This window comes from Phoca vitulina, unplaced genomic scaffold (genome assembly GCF_004348235.1).
Source record: "Phoca vitulina isolate PV1807 unplaced genomic scaffold, GSC_HSeal_1.0 scaffold778, whole genome shotgun sequence".
NCBI classification, from domain to species: Eukaryota; Metazoa; Chordata; class Mammalia; order Carnivora; family Phocidae; genus Phoca; species Phoca vitulina.
This window is the reverse complement of record NW_022590465.1, coordinates 1-13,687: the sequence shown is the minus strand read 5'-3', so window position 1 is coordinate 13,687 and position 13,687 is coordinate 1. Positions and strand designations below refer to the sequence as shown.

The following is a 13,687-nucleotide window of genomic DNA, read 5'->3' as shown; positions in this document are numbered from 1 at the left end:
ATCCATCCATCCATCCATCCATCCATCTATCCATCCATCCAACCATCCATCTACCCACCCACCCACACATCCATCCATTCATCCAACCATCCATCTATCCATCCATCCATCCATCCATCCATCCATCCATCCAACCATCCATCTATCCATCCATCCACACATCCATCATTCCATCTTTTAGTTTGACAGTAACTCAACAAATATACTTCTCATTGGTTGTTGGATGATACTGTTCATGATGTGCTAGCCATGATGTATCAGCACCTTTGCCACTCAAGGCCTTTGCACATTCCTTTCTGTCTTGGGAAGTCCTCCCTGGTCTTGATCTGGTGAACCCTACTCACACTTTAGGTTCCAACCTGAACATCACTTTCTCAGAATGGCCTCCAGGGAATTTTGAGCTGGATGAGGACCCTGTCATCTCCTTGAAAGGCCCCATTCTCCTCTCTCAGGATGCAGCCCACTGCCCACATCAAGTCTGTCCCCTGTGAAGACCAAGATCCCCACGAGGCAGGAGCCCATCTGCTCTGTTCACTGTGAGGCCTGACACACATGTCTGTGGACAAGTGACAATGGACAGTAATGGTGGGTGGTGGGTGTCGAGGTCGTCCTGGCTGGGTTCCACTGGAGCCCGAACATGCTCATGGTGACCAGGTTCGGAAAAGAGTCCTGTGAGGGTCTGGGGCTTGCTTGGGGCAGGGCTTGAATGCTGGCCATGGTCATAGTTTTAGGTTTGGAAACTAGCCCATCTCCGGGGTTTCCTGGGCAAGGGTTGGGATGTACAGGGGGTGGTCCCAGGAGGGCCAGCTTCCATGCATCTGGGGATTGGGGGAGCCTGAGACATCATCCCAGCAGTGGGTGGGGTGGTGGGGCAGGGTCACAAGGGGGAATTCTGTGTGAGGACTAGAGGGCTCAGGAAAACTGCTCCCTATCTTTGTCCTCTCTGTAGGGAGGACAGTGGGCAAGGGTGTGGGCTCAGTCTCGACATGGCCAGCAAGCACGACCCAACACGCTGCACCCTTGCCACAGTCCAGAGACCCCGAGGTCGGGGCCGGAGGCAGCCTGGTCGACAGCAGCAGGGCCTGACCCTGCTGGGAGTGGCACCAAGAAGGTGCATTTGCCACCGTGGTCCTCGTGGGCAGGGGCTTGTGGCCCCAGGTTGCAGGCAGGAATGGGCACCTGGGCAGACATGGTAAGTCCACGTGACATGTGCAACTATTCCTGGGGTCTCCACAATGCAGCACTTAGGGGGGAACTTAGCCCCAGGAACAGACATTGGAATGAAGCTTGTCCAAGAGTAGAACAGAGACCCTGGAATCACAGGCCTGATGGGGGTTGCGTGGAAACACTGGGCCCAAGGCGGCAGTGCACACCGGCAGGCCCTTTTCACGCGTCGGGTAAGAAGGACTTGCTTGCTCTGTGGGTGGAAAACCAGAGAAAATCGCCTATCACCCACTGGGAATTAAGGCAACTCAGAAAACAAGACTTTATCGTAGGACAATTCCAGAGATGTGAAGCATTAAAGACTTGGGAGCCCCCATCTGCCGCTGTGGACGGGCTGGAGTGTGGACCCCGTCATGGCCCCGCCTGGCCCCGTGCCCTGCAGGGTGCTGGCATGCTCTGCTTCCTGGTCTGGATGCTGGATTAGGGGTGCTCAGTCTGTGAAAGCTCGCCGAGCTGCATGCCTGTGACGTGTGCGTGTCTCGGTATGTGTTTCATATCTCAATAAAAAGTCAGGAAAAACTCAACCCATTCCTGTTGCTAAACAACTCAGGCTAAGAAGAAACCCCAGTGGGAATAAAAGAAATACTTAGAGGAAGAGGGAACTACAAATGCTACCTGGCAAAACTCACAGGATGCAGCAAAACCCATGTTTCGAGGGAAATTCATGGCCTTGGATATAAATGTTCACGCTACAAAGGAAGAAAGACCGAAGACAGGGGAGCTGAGTGTCCGACTCACAGTAGAACAGCAGAGAAGGAACGCTTGCCACACTCAAAACCAGGAAAAGAAAATGAAAAGTACCAGCAGAATCAGTGGGAAAAGAAAACAAAGACACATCAGGAAAGATCATGTGGTACGAAGTGGGGTCTTTGAAAAAACTAACCAAATAAATACCCACTGGTGAGACTGACAAGTGAAGGACAGAGAATTTAAGTCCTCCGACGTCCCACAGACAGTGCTGTGATTAACAAGGGACACCGCAACCAACTGCCAACAACTGAAAAAACAAGTAAAAGTGGATAAACTTCAGAAATATATAGTTTACCAGAGAGCGTTCAATGAGAAATACAAAACAGATAATCCTGTAACTATTAAAACTTGAGCAGCAAAAAAAAGATTTCCCTCCAAGGAGACAAGTGTCCTGATGAGTAAGTGTGACCAGACCTTGGGCACGGAGCGCCCCGTTGTTACATAAACTCTCACAGGCAGAGGAAGGGGCGCCCGCACAGCCTGGGACGGTCCTGCCCCCGACATGGTCAGAAACAGCACAAAACGCCAAAGTAGGCATCTGTAGATCAAACGTGACAGTGTATTAAAAAGATAAGACACCTGGCCACTTTAGGTTTTCTAAGCAAGAAGGACTGAATTAACATTAGAAAATAAGTACGTAAATATTAAAAATCTTAATGGTCATTTCAAAGGATGCAGAAGCACTTTCATAAAACCCAAGGTACGTTCACGGTAGAGCATGATGACCGGCACAGAGGGCCTTGTGTAGCAAATACCGTCCTGGCTGAGGGCGGGGAGAGAAACGCTGCTTTCAGAGCCTGTGTCCCCGAGCAGGAGGTGCGCTGGCCACACCATGTGGCTGGCGACGTACGCAGCTTTGTGACACACAGCAAGACAAGGAATGGAAACGTGATGCAAAACCTCCGCCCGGGCCGGTGATCTGATCAGTTAGATAGAAAAACTAAAGAACCTGTAAGTTATGGGAAATAACAAAAGAATTCAGCACGATGGCTGGACAGAAGATTAAGATATTAAAATGAATTGTGTTCTGTAGACCAGCAACAAGCAAGCAGAAAAATGTAATCACAAAGATGACCTCCAAGTTAGAATGTAAGTAGAAAATACCAAATTCCTGAGAATCAACTAATAAAGGGTATCCCAGACTCCTACAGTAAACAGTACTCAATGTTACTGAGGTGTTGACTAAGTGAGGAGGTAAAAGGGTTTATGCAGAAGACCCTATATTATAAAGATTGCCTCCTCCTCAAAGGGATTGATAGATTCAGTGCCATTCCAGTCAAAATGTCAACAGCTTTTCATGGAACTGGATAACTCATTCTAACACTTATGTGCAAGAACAGAGGGCCAAGAATAGTGAGAACACTTCTGAGGAAGGACAGGAGCGGGCGTCCTCCCCGAGAGGACGGGCCCACCCTGCCGTCGGCCCTGCTGTGTGTGCACCCGTGGCCAGCATCCGCGGGAATGGGTATCCACACGGAAAGGGAGGAAACCTGGTCCTTACCTCACACTACCGAGAAAAGTCATCTTCAAGCAGTTCGAATGTGAAGAACAAAATTTTTAAATTCCTAGTAGAAGATATCAGCAAACCTCCATTAGACTTTGGAGTTGGGAAGGTCTCTTAAGGTACAAAAAATACTAACAAAGAAAACATGAATAAACTTGACTCCATTAAACTGGAGAGACCTCCTCCCTCATAGGAGGCCCTTTAGTGGCCCTCCCGACAGTGTGGTTCCCAAGGCGGACGACCCTCAGCACGCCAGACCGATGCTCTTGTTCCAGCCGAGTGCACCCCAGACCTTCCAGAGGCTCTGCTCCAGGGACACCCCAATGGGGACCTCGCCAAGGGCGGAGCTGCCATGAAAACCAGCTGGCTTCCACATAGCCCAACATTAAAGGGTGGGCAGATACTTGAAACAGCCCTACTCTTTTCACTGTGTTTTTGGGGAAAAATACTGTTATTTTTCATAAAAATATGTTGTGTATTAACATGCAACGGCTTATAATTGCTTTTAAATGAACTCATAGGTAAGCATTTTGCAGGTGTCTCAGTTTAATCTATAACACACACTGGTAGGCTTAACCTGCACCACGGAAAGCTCTCTGGCTACTCAGTCATTTTCAGGAGTGTGAAGGGTCCTGAGAACCGCTCGCCGTCTTACGGACAGCGTGAAGACACATTGTAGAGGAGACATTGCCATCCTGACAAAATGGGTGGAAATATATGAAGAAAAGCATAATGACTGCATGGAAAATGGGCCTTCTCAGCCACATGGAGCTGGGGGTCCGTGGCACCTGCTGGCGGGAGCGCACTCTGGTGCAGCCACCGTTGGAGACCGTGGAACACCGCCTGCCCCGCCGTGTGGCCGTCCCGTGGCCGGGTCCACACCTGGGAGGAGCTCCTGCCCAGATGCACCAAGGTTGTGCAGGGCGGCACCAATGTTCCCATGAGCCATGGGCTACACGTGACCTCCCGCTGGGTTCAGGCGCATCGTCCAGAAACACGTAAGAGAAAGTTCCAGAAGATAACGTGTGGCGACACTCTTCTTCGAATGTGAAAACCAGCACACACCAAACAACACCGCTTTTAGGAACAGCCCGGCGGCACGGAGGCGGGCGGCACTGGGAGGACGCTTGTTATTCCAGGGCTTTAGTTTCATGTCGGTTCTGGTGCTAAACATGCAGGTAAACTAAGGAAGTCTGTGCATGGACCAGGGCTGGGAGCTGCCCCAAGCCAAAGACCACCTGGGCTCTGGTTCTGGCCCCCGAGGTCCAGGGAATCAGAGACCCGATCCACCAGCGACCCAGGGCCCTGCGGTCTTGCCTGCCACTGGAGCGTGGATGAAGGCCTCTCAGGGGAAGGGGCTGGATGCTAGTTTAAGGTAAAGTAAAGTAGAGCAGAGGAGGAGCCAATCCCAAAACTCTTATTTTGGGGTTAAAATTTAACCTAACGTCACTAAGCTAATGGGTTTTCCCTGAAATTTTTGAGTTTGTAATTACTCGTTAACGATTGATTTGTTTTTCTCCGCCCACCTCAGACTGCAGGCTCCATGGAGGTGGGAGCTGTGAACGGCGATCTGGGGGAGCCCAGCACGGCACTCAGGGGAGAGGCGGGCCGGGCGGGGTCCTCCACCCCATTCTTGGTGCCCCCCAGCTACGCTCCCCGGCATGCACACAGGGGTGCCCAGGGGGTGGTGACCTGAGCCCAGAGCGAGGTAGCGCGGCTGCCTCGGGGTATCGCCCACAGGCCACGTGTCTCTGCCGGGTGCTGCCATCCCACTGCCCCGCTCTTTCCCTCGGAGACGCTGTGCTTCCCCATCAGCCACCACTAGCAACTTCAGGACCTTTTAACACATGAAATACAGTGATGTTCACACCCGGGAAACATCCTCGACAACTATAATGACAAGCACGCGTCCACACACCAAGCGGCCACTGGAGCTTACGGTGCCTCCGGGGACCCCGAGTCTGACAAAGGTGGGGGTGCCCCGAAGGCAGCCCCCCGAGCCCAGCCCGTGCCCTGCACGCAGGTGCCCCCGCCTGCTGCCACCCACCTCGAAGGTGTTCCCGGTCACATCGAACTCGGGGGGCACAAAGGCGCCCTCGGGGTCATCTGGGGAAGGAAAAGAGAAGGCCTCTGATCACACACGCACAAGGCCCAATGGGGAGGAGGAAGCCAGGCGGGCAGGAGCTGTGGCCTCCCGCTCCCCAGGGGCCCCTTCCGTCCTGGCGTCCCAGGCGACCGGGTCAGAGGAAACAGTGCTTGAACAGGAAGACCTCGTTCTTCACGGGAAGCCCGGGGAAGCCGTCCAAGGAGGAAGGAGAAGGGTTTTCCCGGCCTCCCAGAGAAGGGGACTGAAGGAGTCAGCTGGGGAAAGTCGGGAGGTCCGCTCCGGCCCTCCCTGGAGCAGGGGAGGGGCTGCGGGAACCCTGGAGGCTGGGCAGGCAGCGGGGGGCCCCCTGCACTGGCCACCACGCCCTCGGCCTCATGCCCCACAACCATTCACCATAGGCTGGCGGCTTCAGGGCTGGCGGGCCCCACGCGGGTCCCCTGCAGGAGCTGTGACACAGCCCGTGGGAGCCTCCCACCTCCTTCTCCCTCAGCGGTTCTTGGGGCTGGAGATCCCACCAGGGCAGCCGCTGCGATCCGGGGGTCCGGGGTGGGACCCTGTGTCCACCTTCTCCCCAAAGGCACCTTCTGCCGCCCCCGCCACTGCCCCAGGCTCACCGCTGAGCTGCTCCATGAAGCACACGTTCCCGCTGGTGTTGAACGCCAGAGTGTCCGGCGTGATGCACAGGGTCTGGAAGATGGCCGCGTGGGCGACGCTCCTCATGGACAGGCTGCACTCCAGGCACACGGCCCACGCCTCCTGCTCGCTGAGGCCACTGTCCCGCAGCGACAGGATGTCGGCCAGGGACACGTTCTCCTGCCAAGATAGGCCGCAGCTGAGGCAGGTGTGGGGACAGACCCAGGCAGCAGCAGGCCCTCGTCCCCGGGAAAGGCCTGGCGCCACGGCGTCGAGACCGACTCGAGGGAAGCAGACAACGCGCGGCGGTGTTTCACTTTACGTCAGAAACGGGGTTGTGGGCAAAGGCTTTAAAAAAACCACCCAGAAAGTCACCTGCCCCACAGTCCCCTGGATGCCAGAAGCCACAGGGCATTTGGCAGAACGACCAGCGTGCTGTTGGGAGCCGGTGTCGGCCCCGGGGGCCGGGACCTGGTTCTTTGTGCCAGAAATCACGGCCTCCCACAGCCCCCGGGTCCAGCCGGGTTCCCCGCACCCCGACCCCCCGGCTCCCATGTGGCTCGGTGGGCATGCTGACGGCCTTCACTTTTTTAGGTCGTACGCAGGTGAGCAAGGCATAGGCACTGGTGGACATGAGTTAGTACGTACAGAAGCAGCGTGGTGCCCGCAACAGAGCAAACGTGGCGTGAGCCTACCACGGGACCACGGGACACACAGGAACGCCGGACACGACGGCGGAGCCGCGGCCCAGACCTGAGCTCCGGGCCGTGCACACAGAGGACCCGAAGTCACCGTGGTCCCTCCTGCGCAGCCAGATCCCAGGCCTCCCCGTGCTGGGCTCCCCCTTCAGATCTGACCGAGCTCAGTGGTGACCGTGTCACCAACACGCACACACGCGTCTGACACCCACGCCCTCGCACATCGTCGTGCGTGCACACACCTCCCCTGCGCGTGCACGCATCCTGGCACACACCACGTGGACTCACGCACACGACTCTCACACGGTCACAGACGCATGAACTCACACACGTCCGCACTCCACACACACTCGTACGAGTTCACGCACCCTCCGTGGTCGAGCCACACAGCCCACGCACACACACACACTCACTACCCATACGTCCACTCGAATGCACAGTTGTGCAATCCCACACTCACGCCCCATACTGACTCACATACACTCCGTGTGTTCACACACACACACACACACACTTGTGCACACACGCATTCTCACACATCACACACCCTCAGCTGGCCTGCTGTCCGACGCCCTAGGCACTCTCTGTGCCCATGTGTCTGTGCTCCACAGGCCCGCACGGGGGAGCTGGAGCCTGCAGGGAGCACGCAGGGGGTCACGAGAGGGCGTGGAGAGCAGGGGGAGCAGGGGAGATGGTGAGAAGACTGAGCTCCCTCCTGTCTCCAGCCTCAGCCGCCCCACCCCTCCCAGCACACAGGACTGTTCTCCGAGTGCGGCCAAGCTGTCTGGGCATGAAGTCTCCTAGCTCCTGCCCTCGAATTTCCCCCACCTGCATTGCAAGGGATCCCCACAACTACAGGCAAAGGGGACAAGGAGCGGAAGGAAGGAAGGAAGGAGAGAGAGAGAGAAAATAAATCAGGGAGTGGGTCCCGTGGGCGTCTTGGCCAAGCCTCTGGGCTCAGCGGGGGGGGGTGATGGGAGGGGGACCCCGGGACTGGGCCTCCACATCACCCCCAGGCCCTTCTAGCTCTTTCTGTGGGGTAGATGGATGAGGGAAGCACAGCCCGTTGGAAGCTGGTTCAGGAAGAAGGGGCCACGGGGTTCATGCAGATGCAAGAGCAGAGAGCTGCCAGCCAGCCTCCAGAAATATGTGCACCCCTGTGGGGAAGGTGGTCTGGGAGTTTTAAAAGGAGAATGAGAGCATAAAGCAGATTAGACTGGGGTGTGGAGGGGGCTAGCAAACCCGGAAATCTCAATTTCCCCATCTCCCTGCCGTGTTCCCGAGGGTCACGGATAAAAGGTCTTTCTGATTTGGCTCAATCTAGGGGTCGCTATGCACCACCCTGGGACTCCCCAGGATGTGCCTGTGGGGCCCATTAAAGGGGCGTCTTGGGAGTGCGTGCATGCACACACACGTGCATGCACACACACGTGCACACATGCACACGCGCACACAGGCACACGCTAATAAACAACCCAGAGACCCTGTGGTTTTGTGCTATTTAGGAGAAGAAAGCTAGCCCACACTGTGAGTCTGAGCCAGCTTCCACTGCAGGGGCCTTGTTGACGGCCTGCTGGTGGCCGCCTCCCCCGGCCGCACGCACCCGCTCACGCAGCTGTTGCCCCAGGTCCTGGAGGTTGTCTGTGGTTATGATCAGCCATCCACCTGTGAACTCCTCTGTCCATGACCTGGGTCTGGCACCCGCCGCCCCTCTGTGGGAGCTCCCCAAGAGAAGGGGGCCCAGGCCAGGGGTGCCCACGGGGCATCTCACGGGGCATGGCTTCCTGTTCAAGGCCCCTCCCCACCGCCCTGTCCAGTGGAAGATGCCCCTGTGGGGGGGAGCCCCAGTGCCTATTCACGGTGTGAGCATCTAAATGGGGGGACTGTCTGCGTGACTTCATAGAGCGAATCTGTGGGTCCTGAGTCATTGCTTCCTGTGCATGGCTGAAGCCCCGATTCACAGACAAGATGCTCTCGGCCCCTCTGAAACCCAGCTGTTCTGCGGGGAAGGCAGGATTCAGCCGGCGTGGTTCCAGGACAGAGCCGAGGTCTGCCGCTGGCTCTCCTGGGCACACCAAGATTGGGGGGCGTCTCACCAAGTGCTGGGGGACCCTGAACCATGGACCCCATGGTCCCCTGTCCTCTGGGACCTGATACCCACCCTTCCAGTTCACCCTGGCTGGAGGAATGACCCTCCCTTGCCTGAAGCCGTGGCCCAAGGAGGGCGGACGGGATGAGACTTGGCTGGTGGACTGGCAGGAACAAGGACGAGAGACCGGGAAGCCTGTACCTGCTGCTCAGACCTCCTCAGTCCATCTCCACCAGAATCCCAGGGACGCCCCCACCCCCCTGGGCCACCCCAACAGACGGGAGCCACGTGGGCATCCTGCACGTTGGTGCTCACCTCCGGGGCCCTGGGGCTCTGAGCCTCGCTGCCAGGTTGGCCCTGCACGCCCCGGGGACACCACAGGGTCTGGGCAGGATGGACAAGAGCATCACTGGCTGAGGCAGACATTTCAGGAGGTGACACGCTATGAATAGTAAAGCCGGCCCCAGCGCCCACTGATGCCTGTCTGTAGCCCCAGCTCTGGGGCACCCACATGCCCACCACCCATGAGGGCCCGTGGCAGGCCGGACGCATCATGACTTCCTACACAGCAGCTGTCCCTGCCGCCGCCAACGCGGCCTGACCTTGTCACTGCTGGGCAGCCTCTGGTGGCTCTACCTCCTGAGTACCCACCTAGTCTTCTGTGCGGGGCCCTGGGTCCAGGAACCCCACCCCTCTCCGTCCCCCAGCAAGGCGCTGCCTGGGTGGGATGTGGGGTAGGCCTGAGGGTGAGAGTCACCTAAGTCACGGTCCTTGCAGGACAGGAAAGAGTTGTCCTTCCCTAGGGATCCTGCAGGCGCAAACTTTACCCTATGCGGGCCGGGAGGAAGGGCACCCCTCAGGGCGGGTGGCTCCCCAGGGCAGCCCCTCATCAGCCAGTCCCTGGGTCTCAGAGGGCAGGGCTGGCTTCCCACCGGAAGACCCTTGTCCAGTTATGGCAAAGTGTGCCCATCCAGGAGATTCTGTGCCTTGAAGACACCCCGCTGCCCTCCTTGAGAAACAGTGTGTGAGCCAGGGTTACACGGGGACCCACGGGGACCCACGGATCACTCTTGCAGATTTCAAATGTACTCTTAGATATTAATGTTTTCAACCTTGGAGCATTCTAGTAGGAACTGCCAACACGAAACCCAGATCACTGCTGAGAACAGTTGTTGACAATCTCCGGGCCTGCCGGCAGGTTCCTTCAACCTGCCAGACCCCCAGGCCTGGGAGGCTCTGCAGAGTACCCTGTTGGGGGTCTTACCCCTGGCCCTAAAGTGCCCCCCTCCAACTCATAACTATCGCCCACCACGAAGCTCTCCTTGGCTTCCCAGTTGTCTACAGCTCGGTGCTGTTTGGGTAGCAGCCTCACATGGACCCAGCAGGGCTCAGTGGGAGTATCTGCTTCCTCACAGGGCACCCCCGAGCTGTGGGCTACTCTCGGCGGCAACACGGACCCCACCCACCTCCAAATCCCTGGGCCCAGCCTAGCGCCCAGCCCACAAATGCCGGGGAGGTGCTCTCTGAATGTGGAAGGGATGAGAAGGCTCCTTAAAACTCAGGAGAGTCTAGGGACCAGGAGACACACTGCCCCCGGGGCCCAAACCGGTGCACCATCTTCATCTCCAAGCCCGCCCCTGTCCTTGTCCCCTGCAGGCCCCTGAAGGTGGCACCACCGGCCTCCGGGAGGCCCGGCACCCACCCCTCCTACAGCCGCTGCTCTTCCTGATCCCTCATCCATGTCCTTTGCTGGTACCCGTGCAGGGTCACCACCTGCAGGAAGCCAGAGACTGGGCTGGGCGACAACCTCCAGGACCTGAGGCCCACTCACCACCTGCCCTGGGGGGTTTCCGGCTAAGAGAGCTCTCCGGGGCACGCACCCAGAGTGAAGCTGCTGGGACACAGGGAGCAGCCATCTTCCAGGCCACTATCAAATGCCAAGCTGCTTTCCAGAGAGGCTGTTCCATGCACACTCACTCCGGCAAGGGGGTGTCCGGTGCCACACCAGTCCCTGCCGACTCGGCCACTGCCCAGTTTTTATTCTTGCCAACTGGCACTTGAGAGGCCCTCACGGTGGGTGTCTTCGCATTCCTTGATGATAATGAAGTTGAGCATTTTTCATATGTTTACTGGCCACTTGGATTTTCTCCGGGGTTACAACCAGAGAAACATTCCAAGGGGCTCCTGGGCAGGGGGGATAGGGTCCTGTGCCTTGACCTTGCTGTATGGGCTGTTGTTATGATCAGCGGTCAAACTGTGAACTCCTCTGTCCACGTCCCGGGTCCGGCACCCGCCGTCCCTCTGTGGGAGCTGCCCTGTGTCTCCTCCGGCCTGCCTCTGTCCAGGGGTTGCAGCAGCGTGGCCCACCCTGGCTGGTGATGCAGCCTGGCTCCCCCTCATCTCACAGGATGGCTTTTCAGATGCAGCCTGGCTCTATAATATGCTGCAGCAGGCACAGTCACGTGTCTGATGGAGACCTAAAACCTTCAACGCCAACAGAGTGTGTGCAGGAAGCATCGAGTCTGGACCAGTGTGTTCGCAGGTACGGGACATCGGTCTGGCTCCAAGGCTCAAGCCTGGACAGGCTTCCAGTTTTATGGGAGCATACCCAAAGACAGTGTCTCTGTCTCCCAGAAAAGGTGGAGAAGTTCGAAGGGCCCATCCGCGCTTTCCCAGTGGACACGGCTAATGCAGTGGCATCCCACTTCCCCTGGAGGCCTCGGTCATGGGACGATGGAAACCCCCAGCCCTATGCACTGTGCACAGCCGGGGGGTTGCTCCGACCCAGAGGGGCATGAGGGAACCCCAACCCAGAGAAGGCACCAGTGCACACAGGAGTACAGACCATGGGCAGGGACCCAGCTTTGGGTCTGGGTCCTGGCCCTGATGTTCTGTTTATTTGGCACCAGCCGCTGACTCTGCACGGGGCACAAAGGAGGCCCTCAGTGTGGGTGGCGGACACAACAAGGTTCTGCAGGAAGAACCACGTTCTACGTCTGCTTTGGATGGTGATTTTGGAGGTGAGTCTTCTAATGGATACACTGAAATGTGTCTTCTGGGGGAGACTCTGACGGCTGTGAGCTGGGTGCACCCTTTCATTTTCCATCAAAGCCATGGAGATGCCCAAAGGCTTATTCATTCTCTTGCTTCTCCTCTCTGCAGCCTTGCCTCTCACCAAATCCAGGCCACCATGGCGGTGGCGGGTTGCGGGGGGAAGGGAACACCAGCCCTCAGGTACAGCCTCAGAGGCTCTTGGCCAGCCAGCCCCCCGCTTCCTATGGCAGACTCCGCTGCCCAAGATGGTGCTTCCCTAGCATGAACTCCATCCTTATAGCCAGCTCTCCTCCAGAACCTGGGGGGCAGGCAGAGGTGGAAGACCCTGGCGACTGCAGCTGCGGCCCCTATGAACCCCCTGACGTACTCCAGGAGGATGGTGGCCATGTCTAACTCTTGGCCGCCAGCCTTGCCCAGGTGGGTGTCGGAGGGTCTTCATCAGCACCAGGCTGGTTACAGCCCATCCCATGAATGGCTGCACGATGCCAGCATTCCTCAGCTGTGAGCACAGAAGCCCGGAGACTGGGGCATTTGCCTGCTGGAGGCGCGGAAGGTTCTTCATCCCCCCAGACCCCATAGCCTTGGGTCTTCCTGGGAGTGGCTGCATCCTCTGGGGTCACCTATCACATGGAGGGACCTGTCTTGTTCATTTGACCCCAAGCCACAGCCTGTGGGGTGTGCTAAGGAAGCCAGAGTTACAGGCAAATTGGTTCTGTGGGCACCTGTCCAGTGCATGACCAGAAGCTCCATGTGATGGAGCCTGCTGGTCCCTCTGAGCCTTGGGTAGGGGGATGCCTCAGGACTCAGGATCCTGAGTGGAGGCCCCTGTTGTCCTCTCTGTGCAGGAAGCAGCCCTCTGTTCTGGGGGGCTTCCCAGACCTCCACCCCAGCTCCTGAACCTGCTGGCCGGATTGGGCTCTGCTGGCTGGTGCTCCAGCTGACCTCCTAGGGTGCTGGCAAGGAGGAAAACAGCCATCCCCCTCCTTCCCCTCCTCCCCCTCACGATGCCCCAAACCGCACTCATCCCTCCAACATTTATAGTCAGGAGCCCCCCAGCCCCCCACCCCACAGGGCACCAACTTCTTCAGTGACCACCCACCCACCGCTGTCCCATGTGGCATTCCAGGGGGCCTGGCGTCTCCCAGCAAATGCTAAAGGACGGTGCGGGGTTGCTGAGAGCGGCTGCCAAGACCTGGGCCAGGGGCAGGAGACCTGGGGGGGGCGGCGGCACCTTCCCCCCGACTCTCCCTAGAAGGTGGGGGAAGGCAGGACCCACCGCGGGCGCCGGGGCTCACCTCGTCCTCCGGCAGAGTGGGGAGCGGCTCGAAGTCGTAGCCCGCCAGGTCCTTGCCATCCTCCTCGTACAAATCCGCCGCGGCCGTGTCCATGGCCTGCATCGGGCTGGCGCGCCGGCGGCGCCTCGGACTGGCCCTCGCCGGGGGCCTCGCGCTCCGGCCGGCGCCCCTGCCCGCCGCGCCCGCCCGGCCTCGGCCTTCCCGCGGGCCCTGCGCCCGGCTCCGCGCGCCGCTCGGGCTCGGGTTCGGCTCGGGCTCCGGCTCGGGCTCGGCTCCGGCTCCGGCTCGGATTCGGGTTCGGCTCCGGCTCGGGCTCGGGTTCGGCTCGGGCTC

General features: G+C 58.3%; 1 protein-coding gene across 1 annotated transcript; it reads right to left on the bottom strand.

The window, feature by feature from the left end:
- Nucleotides 1-113: 113 nt before the first annotated feature.
- On the bottom strand, nucleotides 114-13,512 carry LOC116629409 (kinase non-catalytic C-lobe domain-containing protein 1-like). The gene is made up of 4 exons (XM_032399703.1): nucleotides 13,355-13,512; nucleotides 6,200-6,398; nucleotides 5,526-5,584; nucleotides 114-5,315 (listed from the first exon to the last, which is right to left on the bottom strand). The coding sequence occupies exons 1-4, from the start codon at nucleotides 13,454-13,456 to the stop codon at nucleotides 4,968-4,970; spliced, it is 708 nt and encodes a 235-aa protein (XP_032255594.1). The 5' UTR covers nucleotides 13,457-13,512; the 3' UTR covers nucleotides 114-4,967.
- Between the last annotated feature and the right edge of the window lie 175 nt (nucleotides 13,513-13,687).